The 18,467-nt window shown below is 48.4% G+C and overlaps 2 protein-coding genes across 4 annotated transcripts in view; both read right to left on the bottom strand.

Annotated features, from left to right (window-relative positions):
- Positions 1–18,467, bottom strand: part of pold3 (polymerase (DNA-directed), delta 3, accessory subunit) — a 37,792-nt gene that overhangs the window by 12,658 nt on the left and 6,667 nt on the right. For all 3 annotated transcript variants that reach the window (XM_078401945.1, XM_078401944.1, XM_078401946.1), the window contains exons 3-8: positions 14,178–14,280; positions 12,089–12,128; positions 9,198–9,330; positions 7,231–7,504; positions 4,948–5,017; positions 1,745–2,003 (exon numbers count right to left, since the gene is read on the bottom strand). In XM_078401945.1, the coding sequence (XP_078258071.1) occupies positions 1,745–2,003; positions 4,948–5,017; positions 7,231–7,504; positions 9,198–9,330; positions 12,089–12,128; positions 14,178–14,280 (879 nt within the window). The remainder of the gene's footprint in view (positions 1–1,744; positions 2,004–4,947; positions 5,018–7,230; positions 7,505–9,197; positions 9,331–12,088; positions 12,129–14,177; positions 14,281–18,467) is intronic.
- Positions 1–18,467, bottom strand: part of LOC144595021 (E3 ubiquitin ligase Rnf121) — a 239,684-nt gene that overhangs the window by 215,711 nt on the left and 5,506 nt on the right. The window lies entirely within an intron of this gene.

The following is an 18,467-nucleotide window of genomic DNA, read 5'->3' as shown; positions in this document are numbered from 1 at the left end:
CCTCACCCCATCCCCTCTCAACATCAACGGGCCTCACGCTACGCAGCGAGGAGAGCCCAGCGGCGAGGCGAGTCGGGGCCAGCGGTGAGGTGAGACGAGCCCAGCGGCGAGTCGGGGCCAGTGGCGAGGCGAGGCGAGGCAGAGGCCAGCGGCGTGAGGCGGGGGCAGGGCGAGCGGTAGGGCGTGTTTTGCGGGAAAATGTGAGGTGAAATCGGAATGGCGGAAATGAAATAAGAAAGTGTAAACTTTCCGCCAAATTCGGAAGGGTTGGGTGGTCTGACCTAGGTACCCATGGTGTGTGACAATAATGTATCATCCATTCATCTCTCATTAGGGGTGCCAACTATCTCACTCCCAAATGCGGGACAAGGCGACGTCACCACCCTGCGCCCCATATGATCTCACCCAGCCAGCGGCCACGTGCTCCCGCTCCACCAAAGTGGCCGCAGAGGCCGGGAGGTGAGTTGCTATACAACCTCCGTTAAGCGGCGCCCGGGCCTACACTAGGAGCTAAAATGTCGTAAACCTAAGAGTGTCGGGAGCTAAACTGTCCGGACCTGCAGAGTCGGGGCCTTCACTGTCCGGGCCTACAGCGCCTCCCGGGCCTAATACGGGACAAACCAATTTAACCCAAAATACGGGATGTCCCGACTAATATGGAGCAGTTGGCAACCCTATCTCTCATCCCACTGACGATAGCTCTCTTTCAGTTTAGTTGTTTTACTTTTGGTTATTCCTTGCTCCACTCCAGGCAGATGAGAGTTGGTCTTGTCATCATAACCTAAACTTTATGATAGTTATCACTCTAACCCAACTGTTTCCTCACTTACATTTGCTCTGCTCACTTCACTGATTTCTGAAGATAAGACACAAAATGCTGGAGAAACTCCGGGACAGGCAGCATCTCTGGAGAGAAGGGATGGGTGACGTTTCGGGTCGAGACCCTTCTTTCCTTTGACATTGGCCCTTTGATCGGTGAATGGACTCGGGGAATGTTGACTCTCACCGTGGGCTGACACCAACCTCTGTCCGAAGGTAGACACAAAATGCTGGAGAAACTCAGCGGGTCAGGCAGCATCTTGGGAGGGAAGGAATGGGTGACGTTTCACAGAGTGCTGGAGTAACTCAGCGGGTCAGGCAGTATCTCTGGAGAACATGGATAGGTGACGTTTCACAGAGTGCTGGAGTAATAGACAATAGGTGCAGGAGGAGGCCATTCGGCCCTTTGAGCCAGCACCGCCATTCAATGTGATCATGGCTGATCATTCTCAATCAGTACCCCGTTCCTGCCTTCTCCCCATACCCCCTGACTCTGCTATCCTTATGAGCTCTATCTAGCTCTCTCTTGAATGCATTCAGAGAATTGGCCTCCACTGCCTTCTGAGGCAGAGTATTCCACAGATTCGCAACTCTCTGACTGAAAAAGTTTTTCCTCATCTCAGTTCTAAATGGCCTACCCCTTATTCTTAAACTCAGTGTGTAAGGCAGCATCTGTGGGGAACATGGATAGGTGACGTTTCACATAGTGCTGGAGTAACTCAGTGAGTCAGGCAGCATCTTGGGAGGGAAGGAATGGGTGACGTTTCGGGTCCAGGCATACTTCTTCAGTCTGAAGAAGGGTCTCGACCAGAAACGTCACCCATTCCTTCTCTCCCGAGATGCTGCCTGACCCGCTGAGTTACTCCAGCATTGTGTGTCTATCTTCGATTTATACCAGCGCTTGCAGTTTTTGTTTCCTACCAACCTCTGTTCGTCGCCTTGCTGCCGATTATCTCGTGCTTTCTTTGCCTGGGTCTTCTCCTTCGGAGGCTTGGCTGGCACTTTCTGTGCTACGGCGTGACCGGCGAGGGCCATTTCTTCGTCGCCCGCTCCCTGCGACGCCGGAACGTGGCTCTCGCCACCCTCAGGGACATCTGCTTTCTCTGGGCACGCCGGGGCCGGTTTGCTGGGAGGGACCTCTTCCTTTGCGGCCTTAGACGGTGGCCAAGCTTTCTCTGTGGTGTCTGAAGTACATGTTAACCTCAGTGCTGGTGAACATCACACCGTCTATAGGACACTGAACAGTACAGCGCAGGAACAACATGCGTGGGTTTTCTCCAAGATCTTCGGTTTCCTCCCACATTCCAAAGACGTACAGGTTTGTGGGTTACTTAGCTTGATAAATGTAAAAATATTGTCCCTAGTGTGTGTAGAGTTATAGATGCTCCCCGGCTTACGATGCTTCGACTTACGATATTTCGACTTTGCGATGGTGCAAACGGCAGCGACCGTTAGCGGGCTGCAGCTCGCTTCCGGCCACGTGATCGGGTGGTATTTAATGCTTTTCGACGTACGATATTTTCGGTTTGCGATGGGTTTCTCAGAACGTAACCCCATCGTAAGTTGAGGAGCATCTGTAGTCACCCATTCCATCTTTCCCGAGATGCTGCCTGACCCGCTGAGTTACTCCAGCATTGTGTATCTACATCAAACTCTGCCCGAGTTGCTTACAATCCAACAGTTTGAACGTTGAATTTTCCAATTTTAGGTAACTAGCCAACAACACTGACACCCCTTCCCTCCGCCTTTTCGACCCACTCTTCCCTGTGCCATACCTAAATGAGCAACCATTTCACCCTTGCCCCATCTCCATTTAGCCCTCTTCTATACTTATCTCACACTTTGTCTTTACATCTCTGGCCTTTGTCCAAACCTCTAGCTATCAAAACCCCCTCACCCGTATCCAACTATCACTTTAGACACAAAATGCTGGAGTAACTCAGCGGGACAAGCAGCATCTCTGGAGAGAAGGACTGGGTGACGTTTCAGGTCGAGACCCTTCCTCAAACCTCGACCTGAAACCCATTCCTTCCCTCCAGAGATGCTGTCTGTGGTGATGTTTTGGATCGGGACCCTTCTTCAGATTGATTGTTATCATTCTCTCCGCAGATGCTGCCCGACTCACTGGGTTCTTCCGGCACTTTGTGCTTTCTACAAGAGTTCAGCATCTGCACTTTATTGTGTCTCCATTCTCAGAGTGTCAGCATCCAATTAGGAACACACTGGGTTTATGGGCCGAATGGCCTGATTGTGCTCCTATCACTTATAACATTATGAGAAGAGGAACAGGCCCTTCAGCCCATTATGTCTATGCCAAACACGATGCCAAGATGCACTAATCTCTTCTGCCTGCATATAACTCGTATCCTTTCATTCTCTGCATACCCACCTGCCCATCTAAAAGCCTCTTAAACACCACTATCGCATCTGTCTCCACCACTACCTCTGGCAGCAGGTTCCAGGCCCCCACCATCCTCTGTGTAAAGAAGAACCAGCTCCACACACTAATGAGAAACAACTCAAAACACTTCACTTATTCGCAAGCCATGCAGAGAAATGTTGGCAGGAAGGAACTGCAGATGCTGGCTGAACACTGAAGGCCCGGAAGTGGCGGCGCTGCCCTGCAGCTGCGGCTCGCCGGCAGTCTGTTTGTCTTTCTTCTTTCTTTGTCTATTTGTTAGTGTTAGATGTATGAAACAGCCTATCTTTAGCTGTGTATATGTGGGGGGTGGTGGGGGAAACCTTTAAAAAAATCTCTTCCTCAACGGAGATGCGACCCTTTCCGAGTCGTATCTCCGTTTGCGCTAAAAAAAAAAATTTTACGCGGGGCCTTCCATCGCCCGCGGGGCCTTCCATCGCCCGGTGCGGCTCGGCTACTGGACTTAACAGTGCCCGGTGCGGCTCGGCCGTGGGGCCTTCCATCGCCCGGTACGGCCGCGGGACGGTTCAGCGCCAGGTGCGGCTCGGCCGCGGGACCTAACATCGCCCAGCGCGGCTCGGCCGCGGGACTTTACATCGCTGGTGCGGCTCGGCCGCGGGGCCTTCCATCGCCCGGCGCAGCTCGGCCGCGGGACTTAGCTGCGCACGGTACGGCCGCGGGGCCCTCCATCGCCCGACTTGGCCGCGGGATGTTTCAGCGCCCGGTGTGGCTCGGCCGCGGGGACTTGGGCGTGGGGAAGAGAGCGGAAGTTTTGTTGCCTCCATCACAGTGAGGGGGTGTTTGGAGTCACTGTGATGAATGTTTGTGTTGGGGTCATGTGTCTTGTGTTTCTTTTTTTTTTTTGTGTGACTGCTGGTAACGTAATTTCGTTCGGTACCTCGGTACCGAATGACAAATAAAGCTCTGTATTCTGTAGTCACAAAATGCGCGTCTATCATCGGAGAAATGTTGGGACAGCTGTCCTCGAGCTTGGTTTAGAGTTTAGAGATACAACGCGGAAACAGGCCTTTCGGCCCACCGAGTCCACAACGACCAGCGATCCCCGTAAACTCGCACTGTCCTACAGACACTAGGGACAATTTACATTTTTACCAAGCCAATTAACCTACAATCTGTACGCCTTTGGAGTGTGGGAGGAAACCGAAGATCTCAGAGAAAACCCACGCGGGTCACGGGGAGAACGTACAACCTCCGTACAGACAGCGCCCGTAGTCGGGATCGAACCCAGGTCTCTGGCGCTGCAAGCGCTGCAAGTAGGGGTGCCAACTATCTCACTTCCAAATACGGGACAAGGTGACGTCACCGCCCAGCGCCCCACGTGACCTCACCCAGCCAGCGGCCCCTTGCTACCGCTCCACCAATGGCGGCCGCCCGGGCCGGGAGGCGGGTTGCTAAGCAACCTCCATTAGGCGGCGCCCGGGCCTCCGGACCTACAGTGTCCGGGCCTACATCGCCCCCCCCGGGCCTAATACGGGACAAGGGCAGTCCCGTACGGGATAAACCAATTTAGCCCAATATACTGGATGTCCCGGCTAACACGGGGCAGTTGGCAACCCCAGCTGTAAGGCAGCAACTCTACCGCTGCTCCACCGTGCTGCTTGTTGGAAGGAGCGTCTCGAAGGAGGAAAGAGGCCGAGGGGTTTAGGGAGGAGTTCCCAGCGCAGAAACAGCTGCCAATGATTACTTACTGGCACTGACTTTCTGGAAAAAATTGCTGAAGCTGTTCCCCTTGCTCGCCGCCTTCCTTCCAGAAGGAGCCTGGAAAAGAAGGGGAGAAAGAGGGACACACCCTACAGTGAGTGAGCTGCTCTTTATCAGTGAAACAACAAACTCTGCAAGTGTCCCTTGACTAGATGAAGGTATCACAAAATGCTTGGAGTAACTCAGCAGGTCAGGCAGCATCTAGGAGAGAGGGAATGGGTGACGTTTCGGGTCGAGACCCTTCTTCAGACTGATGTCAGGGGGCGGTCCGCTCTGAGATGCTCTGACCCAGTCGTCTGGCCATAACAATTTGGCCCTTGTCAAAGTCACTCAGGTCTTTACTCCTGCCCATTTCTCCTGCATCCAACACATCAACTTCAAGAACTGACTGTTCACTTGCTGCCTCATATATCCCATCCCTTGACAGGTGCCATTGTAACAAGATAATCAATGTTATTCACTTCACCTGTCAGTGGTCATAATGTTTTGGCTCATCGGTGTAAAAACCCAAGCCAATTGGATTTGAGTATAGGAGCAAAGAGGTCCTTCTGCAGTTGTATAGGGCCCTGGTGAGACCACATCTGGAGTATTGTGTGCAGTTTTGGTCTCCTAATTTGAGGAAGGATGCCCTTGCTAGTGAGGCAGTGCAGCGTAGGTTCACGAGGTTAATCCCTGGGATGGATGGACTGTCATATGAGGAAAGATTGGAAAGACGGGCTTGTATTCACTGGAATTTAGAAGGATGAGAGGGGATCTCATAGAAACATATAAGATTACTAAGGGACTGGACACGCACATCTTCTTGTTTGTACAACTACTTCAATAAACAACGAATTAAACTGAAAAATACGTCTTTAAAATCTCTCTGTTGGTTTGCGTCAAGATCAGTCTGGCTCCATGTGGAATAAAGGCAATTGAAAGAGACTTTATTGGAAAAGAACGAAGTTGCCATTACAGCTAGTGTACAGGTGATTGCAGGTCGGTGCGGACTTGGTGGGCCGAAGGTCCTGTTTCCACACTGTATCTCTAAACTAAAAAAGTGTTCAATGATCATATGGACCAAAATGGACCAATGTAATTCCTACTTGCAGCAGCTTTAGAGGTCTGTAAACACAGTCCTCAATAGACAACATAATAAATAAACAAACAAAAAAGTTCAATAAATAAAAACAAAACAATGTTAGTTGTAGGAGCCATTAGTGTTTGTTTATGCTAGCTGTTTTAGCATATTATATTATTTTGTATCGTGTTGTATTATGTTTGGACATTCAGGGGTTGTCGTGAGATGAAGACATATATGGGCATAATGTACAGGGACGAGCCAGAACTAGGTACTATATCTGGAGATGCTGAGTCGGGAGGGGCAGATAGTTCTCACCAGACCTGCGACCAAGGAAAAGTTTGGACAGATACAGATCTGTTTGTATTACTACTTCAATAAACGACCAATTAAACTGAAATGTCTTTAAGATTGATTTATTCACAAAATGCTGGAGTAACTCAGGCAGCATCTCGGGAGAGAAGGAATGGGTGACGTTTCGGGTCGAGACCCTTCTTCAGACTGATGTCAGGGGGGCGGGACAAAGGAAGGATATAGGTGGAGACAGGAAGATAGAGGGAGATCTGGGAAGGGGAAGGGGGAGGGGAAGGGAGGGACAGAGGGACTACCTAAAGTTGGAGAAGTCGACATTCATACTACTGGGCTGCAAACTGCCCAGGCGAAATATGAGGTGCTGTTCCTCCAATTTCCGGTGGGCCTCACTATGGCACTGGAGGAGGCCCATGACAGAAAGGTCAGACTGGGAATGGGAGGGGGAGTTGAAGTGCTCGGCCACCGGGAGATCAGTTTTGTTAATGCGGACCGAGCGCAGGTGTTCAGCGAAGCGATCGCCTTAAGATCTCTCTGTTGGGGCTCAGCGTCAAGATCGTTGACTCCTACCCTCTGTGAAGTAAGGCAATCGGAAAGGGCTTTATTGGGTAAGGACTGAAGTTGCCATTACACGAGTGTTAAACAAGACAAACAGCCAACAGCCCGTCCACCTGCATCCCACACCCCAACCCCATCGTGAACCACTGAATACTTAGAAACATAGAAAATAGGTGCAGGAGTAGGCCATCCAGCCCTTCGAGCCAGCACCGCCATTCAATATGAGAGTTGTGAATCTGTGGTAATTGGATAGCACGCAACAAAAGCTTTTCACTGTACCTCAGTACACGCGACAATAAACTGAACTGAACGGAGGTTGAGCTTGCTGCTCAGCAATACTCACAGCGCTCTCCCTGTCCTTCGCGACAGCGGGCTCCGCTCTCTCTTCTTTAGCGCTGGCTTTGGCGGAGGGTCTGGCCGCGAACATGCCCATGATTCCCTTGAGCTGCGGGGCGGCGGGTTTAGCCGGGGCTGCCGGTGCGCTGCCGTTCACCACGGCTTTGCCGGCGCCCAGTGTCTCGCCGGGGTCCCGCGAGGTCGGCTGCACCGACTTGTGCGCACGAGCCATCTCCTCCGCTGATCGGGGAACCGCATCCGCGCAACGAATGGCACTGTACCTGTGGCCAGAATGAAGCAGAGTCTCAGAACAATCTGTGTGCTGCACACACACACACACATATATATATATATATATATAAACACACATACACACATGTATAATACACACACATACGTATAATACACACACACACATTCACCGATCAGCCAAAACATTATGACCTGATGAGCCAAAACATTATGACCACCTGCCTAATATGCTGCTGGTCCTCCGTGTGCAGCCCCATACGCAGCAGGGTGCGATGCACTGTGTATTGTTTCACATTCCTCCCGTGACCACCATTAACATTTTCTGTGACTTGTGCCACAGTCGACCTTCTGTCGGTTCGGACCAGACGGGATAGCCTTCGTTGCCCTCGAGCATCGAGGAGCCTTGGGCACCCAACACCCTGTTTGTCGCCGGTTTGTGGTTTGTCCCTCCTCGGACCACTGTCGGTAGGTACTCACCACTGCTGACCGGGAGCACCCCACAAGCCTTGCCATTTCACAGATGCTCTGACCCAGTCGTCTGGCCATAACAATTTGGCCCTTGTCAAAGTCACTCGGGTCTTTACTCCTGCCCATTTCTCCTGCATCCAACACATCAACTTCAAGAACTGACTGTTCATTTGCTGCCGAATATATCCCACCCCTTGACAGGTGCCATTGCAACAAGATAATCAATGTTATTCACTTCACCTGTCAGTGGTTATAATGTTTTGGCTCATCGGTGTAATATACACACACACCCTCGTTAGCATATGATGAGCATTTGACGGCACTGGGCCTGTACTCGCTGGAGTTTAGAAGGATGTGAGGGGACCTCATTGAAATTTACAGAATAGTGAAAGGCCTGGATAGAGTGGTTGTGGAGAGGAAGTTTCCACTGGTGGGAGAGGTCATAGTCTCAAGATTAAAGGGCGCTCTTTTAGAAAGGAGGTGAGGTGGAACTTCTTTAATCAGAGGGTAGTTAATCTGTGCAACTCATTGCCACAGAGGGCTGTGGAGGCCAGGTCAGTGGATATTTTTAAGGCAGAGATAGATAGATTCTTGTTTAGAATGGGTGTCAAGGGTTATGGGGAGAAGGCAGGAAAATGGGATTAGGAGGCAGAGATCAGCTATGATTGAACGGCGGAGTAGACTCGATGGCCCGAATTCTACTCCTATAACTTGTGAACGTGCACGCACACAGATACGCACACGTGTTACAAGCACATGGGCGCATACACATACACACACAAATATGGACACAGAACTGGATCAGATCATGAGAAGAATAGATTGGTTAGACCACAGAGTCTCTTGGCCAGAGTAGGGGAATCGAGAACCGGAGGACATAGGTTTAAGGTGAGGGGGGAAAGATTTAATAAGAATCTGAGGGGTAACTGTTTCACACAGAGAGTGGTGGGTATATGGAACAAGCTGCCAGAGGAGGTAGTTGAGGCTGGGACTATCGAAACGTTTAAGAAAAAACATTTAGACAGTTACATGGATGGGACAGGTTTAGAGGGATATGGACCAAATGCGGACAGGTGGGTCTAGTGTAGATGGGACATTTTGGCCGGTGTGGGCAAGTTGGGCTGAAGGGCCTGTTTCCACGCTGTATGACTCTGTAACTGGGAGAAGGTCACAGCTGGTCTAAGGGCGAGACAAGTGCTCCAGGCATCTCGTGAGCTTCCACATGCACCTTCACAGCCGCACGCAAGCACTTACTTGCTGCTGTTCTGCAGGTTCTCCTTGACTGCTTCGTAATCAGTGTTGAAGAGGGGACTGCTGTCTTTCAGCATTGCTTTCTGAATACTGTACACGTGCACACTGGCAGTCACCAGCATCTTCAGCTTCACTGCTGTCAACACACAAATATTCACAGGCACAACTCTCCAACTCTCAAGTGTGTAGAACGGAACCGCAGAAACTGGTTTACACCAGAGATAGACACAAAGTGCAGGATTAACTCAGCGGGTCAGGCATCACCTCCGCTCAGTCCATCTTAACCAACCTGATCTCCCCATGGCTCAGCACTTCAACTCCCCCTCCCATTCCCAATCTGACCTTTCTGTCCTTGGAGGAACAGCACATCATATTTCGCTTGGGCAGCTTACACCCCAGCGGTATGAACATTGACTTCTCTAATTTCTCTAATTGACTTCTCTAATTTCAGATAGTCCCTGCTTTCCCTCTCTATCCCCTCCCCCTTCCCATTTCTCCCACTAGTCTTCCTGTCTCCGACTACATCCTATCTTTGCCCCGCCCCCTCCCCTGATATCAGTCTGAAGAAGGGTCTCGACCCGAAACGTCACCATTCCTTCCCTCCCGAGATGCTGCCTGACCTGCTGAGTTACTCCAGCATTGTGTGACTACCAGGCATCATCTTAGTTTAGTTTAAGATACAGCTCAGAAACAGGACCTTCAGCCCACTGAGTCCGCACTGACCAGCGATCCCTGCACACAAACAGTATCCTAAACTTGCTAGGGACAATTTACATTTATACCAAGCCAATTAACCTACAAATCTGTACATGTTGATTAGTACAGGTATCAGCGGTTACGGGGAGAAACATAGAAAACATAGAAAAATAGGTGCAGGAGTAGACCTTTTGGACCTTCGAGCCAGCAACGCCAATCAATATGATCATGGCTGATCATCTAAAATCAGTACCCTGTTCCCGCTTTCTCCCCATATCCCTCGATTCCTTTAGCACTAAGAACTAAATCTAACTCTCTCTTGAACACATCCAGTGAATTGGCCTCCACTGCCTTCTGTGGCAGAGAATTCCAGATTCACAACTCTCTGGGTGAAAATGTTTTTCCTCATCTCAGTTCTAAATGGTCTACCCCTTATTCCTAAACTGTGACCCCTGGTTCTGGACTCCCCCAACATCGGGAACATTTTTCCTGCATCTAGCCTGTCCAATCCTTTAAGAAGTTTATAGGCAGGAGAATGGAGTTAGGAGGGAGAGATAGATCTGTCAACTCTCCCTCTCAACCCCATTCTCCTGCCTTCTCCCCATAACCCCTGACACCCATACTAACCAAGAATCAATTTATCTCTGCCTTAACAATATCCACTGACTTGGCCTCCAAAGCCTTCTGTGGTAAAGAATCCTACAGATTCACCACCCTCTGACTAAAGAAATTCTTCCTCATCTTCCTAAAGGAACATCCTTTAATTCTGAGGTTATGACCTCTGGATCTAGACTCTCCCACTAGTGGAAACATCCTCTCCACATCCACTCTATCCTGGCCTCTCACTATTCTGTATGTTTCATTGAGGTCCCCCCTCATCCTTCTAAATTCCAGCGAGTACAGACCCAGTGCCGACAAACACTCATCATAGGTTAACCCAAAATAATAAAAGATCCATCCCACCCCGGCCACCGTCTGTTTGTTCATCTGCCCTCTGGTCGACGTTTCAGGTCGATCAAATCCCGAACAAACAGACTTAAGAACAGTTTTTACCCCAGGGCCATACGAGAACTGAACACTACTTTCTGCACTAGGCAACACTGTTAAAACTTTTATACTTAATATAATTGTATTTATTTGTTTGTGCATTTATTGCATATATGTTTTTACGCACCGTCAGGATTGGCTATTTTTTAATTTCGTTGTACTCGTTGCAATGACAATAAATTAATATTATTATTATTATTATCATTATTATCATTATTATTATTATTATATTATTATTATTATTATTATATTATTATTATTATTATTATTATTATTATTATTCCTGGCATCATTCTTGTAAACGTCCTCTGGACCCTCTCCAGAGCCAGCACATCCTTCCTCAGATATTGGGCCCAAAATTGCTCACATGTTCGCTCACCGACTACACAGAACAACCCAGTTTCTGCAGTCTGCGCACAGAGCTGGAAGTGTTCATTCAGTTTCCTCCCAACTCTAAAGACGTACAAGTTTGTAGTTTAATTGGCCTTGGTAAAATTGTAAATTGTCCCTAGTGTGTGTAGAATAGTGTTAGTGTAAGGGCCTGTTTCTGCGATATATCTCTTAACTAAACTAAAATAACAGCACTCTGTGCAGGCAGATGCCACACAACTCTTTCCTCCCCTCCCACTCTAGACATAGACATGGGTAACCACGACATCCGGAGGCTGCAGCACATCGTTCGATCAGCTGAGAAGGTTGTTGGCTGCAAACTTCCCCCCCATTGACGAACTGTACACTGCAAGGACCAGGAAGCGAGCGGGCAAGATCATCTCTGACCCCTCTCACCCTGGCCACAAAGTCTTTGAAGCACTTCCCTCTGGAAGGCGACTCTGGACTGTCAAAGCAGCCACAGCCGGACATAAAAAGAGGTTTTTTTCCACGAGTAGTAGCTCTACTCAATAACTAAAAAAAAAGTCTGTAGCCTCTTTTTGCTCTGGTTTATTTCATTCACATGTTTAAACTATAATGTTGTATTCTTAATGCTTTAAGCTTTATTCTTAATTGTTTACTGTATGTTCGTGTTGTAACTTGCGATCGGAGCACCAAGGCACATTCCTTGTATGTGTACATACTTGGCCAATAAACTTATTCAATTCAATTCAATGTACAGACAGACAGGACTGTAGTCCCAACACACAGTCTGTTCTTACCTTCCAATTGATCTTCTCTCACCACCGCTACCTTGTGACACTGAAACAAAATAATGCTGATTTAGTATAAAGTCACTGTAGGAAAATAACTGCAGATGCTGGTACAAATCGAAGGTATCACAAATGGCTGGAGTGACTCAGCGGGTCAGGCAGCATCTCAGGACAGAAGGAATGGGTGACGTTTCGGGTCAAGACCCTTCAGATTGTGTGTCTACCTTCGATTTTAACCAGCATCTGCAATTTTTTTCTTACACATAAATGATAGGTGGATACAGGCGAGAGATTGCAGGCTCCCTCCCCCACCTCACTCCACTCCCTCTTCTCCATCCTCTGCCTTCACAATTCACACCTCTTCCATCATAACTTCAATACTTCATCAAATGGGAGACATAGTACAACTTGAATGGATAAACCTTGACAAACAAGGTTTTTCCTCACATTATCACAGCATACGTGATAAGAATGAGCATGAGGGGGGGGAGACCTCATTGAAACGTACGAATAGTGAAAGGCCTGGATAGAGTGAATGTGGAGAGGATGTTTCCACTAATGGGAGAGTCTAGGACCAGAGGGCACAGTCTCAGAATAAAAGGATGTACCTTTAGAAAGATGAGGGGAAATTTCTTTAATCAGAGGGTGGTGAATCTGTGGAATTTATTGCCTCAGATGGCTGTGGAGGCCAAGTCATCGGGTATTGTTAAAGCAGAGATTGATAGAGTTTTGATTAGTAAGGGCTATGGGGAGAAGGCAGGAGAATAGGGTTGAGAGTCCAGGGGAGTCCAGAACAAGGGGCCACAGTTTAAGAATAAGGGGTAGGCCATTTAAAACGGAGATGAGGAAAAACATTTTCAGTCAGAGAGTTGTGAATCTGTGGAATTCTCTGCCTCAGAAGACAGTGGAGGCCAATTCTCTGAATGCATTCAAGAGAGAGCTAGATAGAGCTCTTAAGCATTGCGGAGTCAGGGGGTATGGGGAGAAGGCAGGAACGGGGTACAGATTGAGAATGATCAGCCATGATCACATTGAATGGCGGTGCTGGCTCGAAGGGCCGAATGTCCTGCTCCTGCACCTATTGTCTATTGTCTTTTGAGAGGGAAAGATTAATTAGCCATAATTGAACGGTGGAGTAGACTTGATGGGCCGAATGGTTAGTTTAGTTTATTGTCACGTGTACAGTGAAAAGCTTTTGTTGCGTGCTATCCAGTCAGCAGAAAGACAATACATAATTACAATCGAGCCATTTACAGTGTAAAGTGCACATTTACAGTATAAAGTGTTACAGCGATAAGGGAATAGCATATAGTGCAAAGAAAAGCCAGCAAAGACCGATCAATGATAGTCCGAGGGACACCAAAGAAGTAGATAGTAGTTCAGCACTACTCTCTAGTTGGTGGTAGGATGGTTCAGTTGCCTGATAAAAGCTGGTAATAAATTGTCCCTGAATTCCCGGGATGGCGGGACTGTCATATGTTGAAAAAATGGAGCGACTGGGCTTGTATACACTGGAATTTAGAAGGATGAGAGGGGATCTTATTGAAACATATAAGATTATTAAATGAATGGAGACGCTAGAGGCAGGAAACATGTTCCCAATGTTGGGGGAGTCCAGAATCAGGGGCCACAGTTTAAGAATAAGGGGTAGGCCATTTAGAACAGAGATGAGGAAGAGTTTTTTCATCCAGAGAGTTGTGAATCTGTGGAATTCTCTGCCTCAGAAGGCAGTGGAGGTCAATTTTGTGGATGCTTTTCAAGAGAGAGTTAGATAGAACTCTTAAAGATAGCAGAGTCAAGGGATATGGGGAGAAGGCAGGAACGGGGTACTGATTGTGGATGATCAGCCATGATCACAGTGTATGGCGGTGTTGGCGCGAAGGGCCGAATGGCCTACTCCTGCTATTGTCTATTGTCTGATCTGGAGGTGTGCGTTTTCACACTTCTCTACCTTTTGCCTAATGGGAGAGGGGAGAAGAGGAAGTGGCCAGGGTGCAACTCGTACTTGATAATGCTGCTGGTCTTGCCGAGGTAGTGCGAGGTATAATTGGGGTCGGCTAATTCTGTTCCTAGAACTTATGAATAAACCAATACACACCGAGTTTCCATCTTCTTGCGCTTTCCCAGAGACAAGATAGGTCACGTGGAGCTGGGCCCCAGAATTTTCTTTCCTCTTTCGTTCCACATAGTAATAGAGCAACCTGGCAGAGAGATAGAAGAGGGAACAGCTTAGTTAGCGGCAAACACCCTTGGCTTCAAGTAGAGTCAGAGTCACACAACACGAGAACAAGATTCCCAGCTTCTTGCGCAATTCTTTAGATTCTGGAGTAGTTCCTGAGGATTTGAGGGTAGCTAATGTAACCCCACTTTTCAAAAAGGGAGGGAGAGAGAAAACGGGGAATTACAGACCAGTTAGCCTAACATCGGTAGTGGAGAAAATGCTAGAGTCAGTTATTAAAGATGGGATAGCAGCACATTTGGAAAGTGGTGAAATCATTGGACAAAGTCAGCATGGATTTATGAAAGGTAAATCATGTCTGACGAATCTTATAGAATTTTTCGAGGATGTAACTAGTAGAGTGGATAAGGGAGAACCAGTGGATGTGTTATATCTGGACTTCCAGAAGGCTTTCGACAAGGTCCCACATAAGAGATTAGTATGCAAACTTAAAGCACACGGTATTGTGGGTTCAGTATTGATGTGGATAGAGAACTGGCTGGCAGACAGGAAGCAAAGAGTAGGAATAAACGAGTCCTTTTCAGAATGGCATGCAGTGACTAGTGGGGTACCGCAAGGCTCAGTGCTGGGACCCCAGCTATTTACAATATAAACATAGCACAAAAAGTAAGGAAATTTGTGTTTGGTAGATTATTTCTTTGTTGTAACAATGCTTCTTGGCAATAAATCTTATACCGTTGGAAAGCCTGTTTATTTCCCTTTTAAATGGTGCCACATTTGTAAGGAACATGCATTTGTGGGATGAGAAGCAGAGCTGAGTATGTGGGTTGCGCCCATGAAAAATCTGCCAAATCTTCTCTGCCAATGCCAAACAGCTTATTCTGCCATTGACTCTTGTTCGGTGTTGTTTGGTGGATTGGATGATTGAAGTCTGAAGAAACAAGACATATTAGCAATTTAACAATTTATTCATTTAATAAACAGGAGCCTCAGTAGCGTGTGGAAGAACCATACACAGCCACAACAGCCTGGCACCTCCTCCTCATGCTGGTCACCAGCCTGGTCACACACTGTTGTGGGATGGCATCCCATTCTTCAACCAGCATTTGTCGCAAGTCAGCCAACGTGGTTGTGTTGGTCACTCTGGCATGAACAGCACGCCCAAGCTGATCCCACAAGTGTTCAATGGGGTTGAGGTCAGGACTGCTGGCAGGCCATTCCATCCTCTCCACTCCCAAATTCTGGAGGTAGTCTCTGAGAAACCCTGCTCTGTGGGGGCGAGCATTGTCATCTTGGAGGATAGAGTTCGGTCCCAGACTGTGGAGATATGGGATTGCCACTGGTTGCAGAATCTCATCTCGATATCTCTCTGCATTGAGATTACCTCCAATGATGACAAGCCTCGTTTTTCCAGTGAGGGAGATGCCGCCCCACACCATCACACTGCCTCCACCAAAAGATGTTACTCTATCGGTGCAGCAATCAGCATAGCGTTCTCCGCGTCTTCTCCACACTTTGACCCTATGATCCAACTGCCGTAGGCAGAATCTGGACTCATCGCTGAACATAACGTTCCTCCACATGTTCAAGTTCCAGTGCACGTGTTGCCTACACCAGCGCAAACGGGCCTGACGGTGAAGGGCAGTCATGGCAGGCCTCCTGGCAGCCCTATGAGACTGGAGATCGGCTGCGTGCAGTCATTTCCGAATTGTCTGGGCAGAGATCCGTCGGCCATATCGTCCTGCAAACCTTGACTGCAAATCTGTAGAAGACAGCCTACGGTTCCTAAGTGCTGACAGGGTGAGGAAACGGTCTTCTTCGGGTGTCGTCTTCTTGGGACGCCCACTTCGCGGCCTGTCTCTGACATCCCCCGTTATATGGAACTTGGCCTTCACTTTGGAGATGGTACTAGGGTTCACTCCAAATAATGCCGCAACTTGGTTTTGCGGAACACCAGCTTGAAGTTGCCCTATCACACGGGCCCTATCCAGATCAGTCAAACGTGGCATGCCGATTCTTGGAGCAGACACCTACTGACCACTGTAACAGGGCCCATGCTCACAGATGCTGCCAATCAGGTGCCTGATTGTCAGCACCTGGGGGTACCAGAAGCTCAAAACAAGAGTCAATAGCAACAGCAGAATAAGCTGTTTGGCATTGGCAGAGAAGATTTGGCAAAATTTTCATGGGCGCAACCCATATACTCAGCTCTGCTGCTCATCCCACAAACGCATGTTCCTTACAAATGTGGCACCATTTAAAAGGGAAATAAACAGGCTTTCCAACGGTATAAGATTTATTGCCAAGAAGCATTGTTACAACAAAGAAATAATCTACCAAACACAAATTTCCTTACTTTTTGTGCTATGTTTATATTAATGATTTGGACGAGAGAATTGAATGCAACATCTCCAAGTTTGCGGATGACACAAAGCTGGGGGGCAGTGTTAGCTGTGAGGAGGATGCTAGGAGGCTGCAACGTGACTTGGATAGGTTAGGTGAGTGGGCAAATGCATGGCAGATGCAGTATAATGTGGATAAATGTGAGGTTATCCACTTTGGTGGCAAGAACGGGAAAGCAGACTATTACCTGAATGGTGGCCGATTAGGAGAAGGGGAGATGCAACGAGACCTGGGTGTCGTGGTGCACCAGTCATTGAAAGTAGGCATGCAGGTGCAGCAAGCAGTGAAGAAAGCGAATGGTATGTTGGCATTCATAGTGAGGGGATTTGAGTATAGAAGCAGGGAGGTTCTGCTGTAGTTGTACAGGGCATTGGTGAGACCACACCTGGAGTATTGCGTACAGTTTTGGTCTCCTAATCTGAAGAAAGACATTCTTGCCATAGAGGGAGTACAGAGAAGGTTCATCAGATTGATTCCTGAGATGGCAGGACTTTCATATGAAGAAAGACTGGATAGACTCGGCTTGTACTCGCTGGAATTTAGAAGATTGAGGGGGGATCTTATAGAAACTTACAAAATTCTTAAGGGGTTGGACAGGCTAGACGCAGGAAGATTGTTCCCGATGTTGGGGAAGTCCAGAACAAGGGGTCACAGTTTAAGGATAAGGGGGAAGTGTTTTAGGACCGAGATGAGAACGTTTTTTTTCACACAGAGAGTGGTGAATCTGTGGAGGGGGGGGGGGGGGGGAGGGACTGTAAAATTGTAAATTTGTCCCTTCCGAACAGAGACCCGACCTTTGTTTTCTGGGTCGGGTCTCCGTTCCTGCTGCGGCCTACCATCGGCCCAACTCCTGGAGCTGGCGGCCTCAAGGGCTCTGGTTCTCAGAGCCCTCGGACCGGACTCACCATCAGCGGAGCTGGCCTTCCTCGGAGGCTGCGGGAGCGGCTGCGACTCGCCTCAGGCTCGGACCGCGTGGATGCTGACATCGGGAGCTCCGGCAGCGGCAGCGTGTTCGCCCGCCCCGGATCGCTCGGCGGGGGCTTCAATGTCGGGAGCCACGATCGCCCCGACGTGCAGCAGCAGCGGCATCGTCTTCACCCGCCCCGGATCGAATGTAATGTAGCTAATGTAACCCCACTTTTCAAAAAGGGAGGGAGAGAGAAAACGGGGAATTACAGACCAGTTAGCCTAACATCGGTAGTGGAGAAAATGCTAGAGTCAGTTATTAAAGATGGGATAGCAGCACATTTGGAAAGTGGTGAAATCATTGGACAAAGTCAGCATGGATTTATGAAAGGTAAATCATGTCTGACGAATCTTATAGAATTTTTCGAGGATGTAACTAGTAGAGTGGATAAGGGAGAACCAGTGGATGTGTTATATCTGGACTTCCAGAAGGCTTTCGACAAGGTCCCACATAAGAGATTAGTATGCAAACTTAAAGCACACGGTATTGTGGGTTCAGTATTGATGTGGATAGAGAACTGGCTGGCAGACAGGAAGCAAAGAGTAGGAATAAACGAGTCCTTTTCAGAATGGCATGCAGTGACTAGTGGGGTACCGCAAGGCTCAGTGCTGGGACCCCAGCTATTTACAATATAAACATAGCACAAAAAGTAAGGAAATTTGTGTTTGGTAGATTATTTCTTTGTTGTAACAATGCTTCTTGGCAATAAATCTTATACCGTTGGAAAGCCTGTTTATTTCCCTTTTAAATGGTGCCACATTTGTAAGGAACATGCATTTGTGGGATGAGAAGCAGAGCTGAGTATGTGGGTTGCGCCCATGAAAAATCTGCCAAATCTT

This window comes from Rhinoraja longicauda, chromosome 7 (assembly GCF_053455715.1).
Source record: "Rhinoraja longicauda isolate Sanriku21f chromosome 7, sRhiLon1.1, whole genome shotgun sequence".
Taxonomy (NCBI): Eukaryota; Metazoa; Chordata; class Chondrichthyes; order Rajiformes; family Arhynchobatidae; genus Rhinoraja; species Rhinoraja longicauda.
The sequence above is the reverse complement of the archived record's forward strand: the minus strand, read 5'-3'. Positions and strand labels throughout refer to the sequence as shown.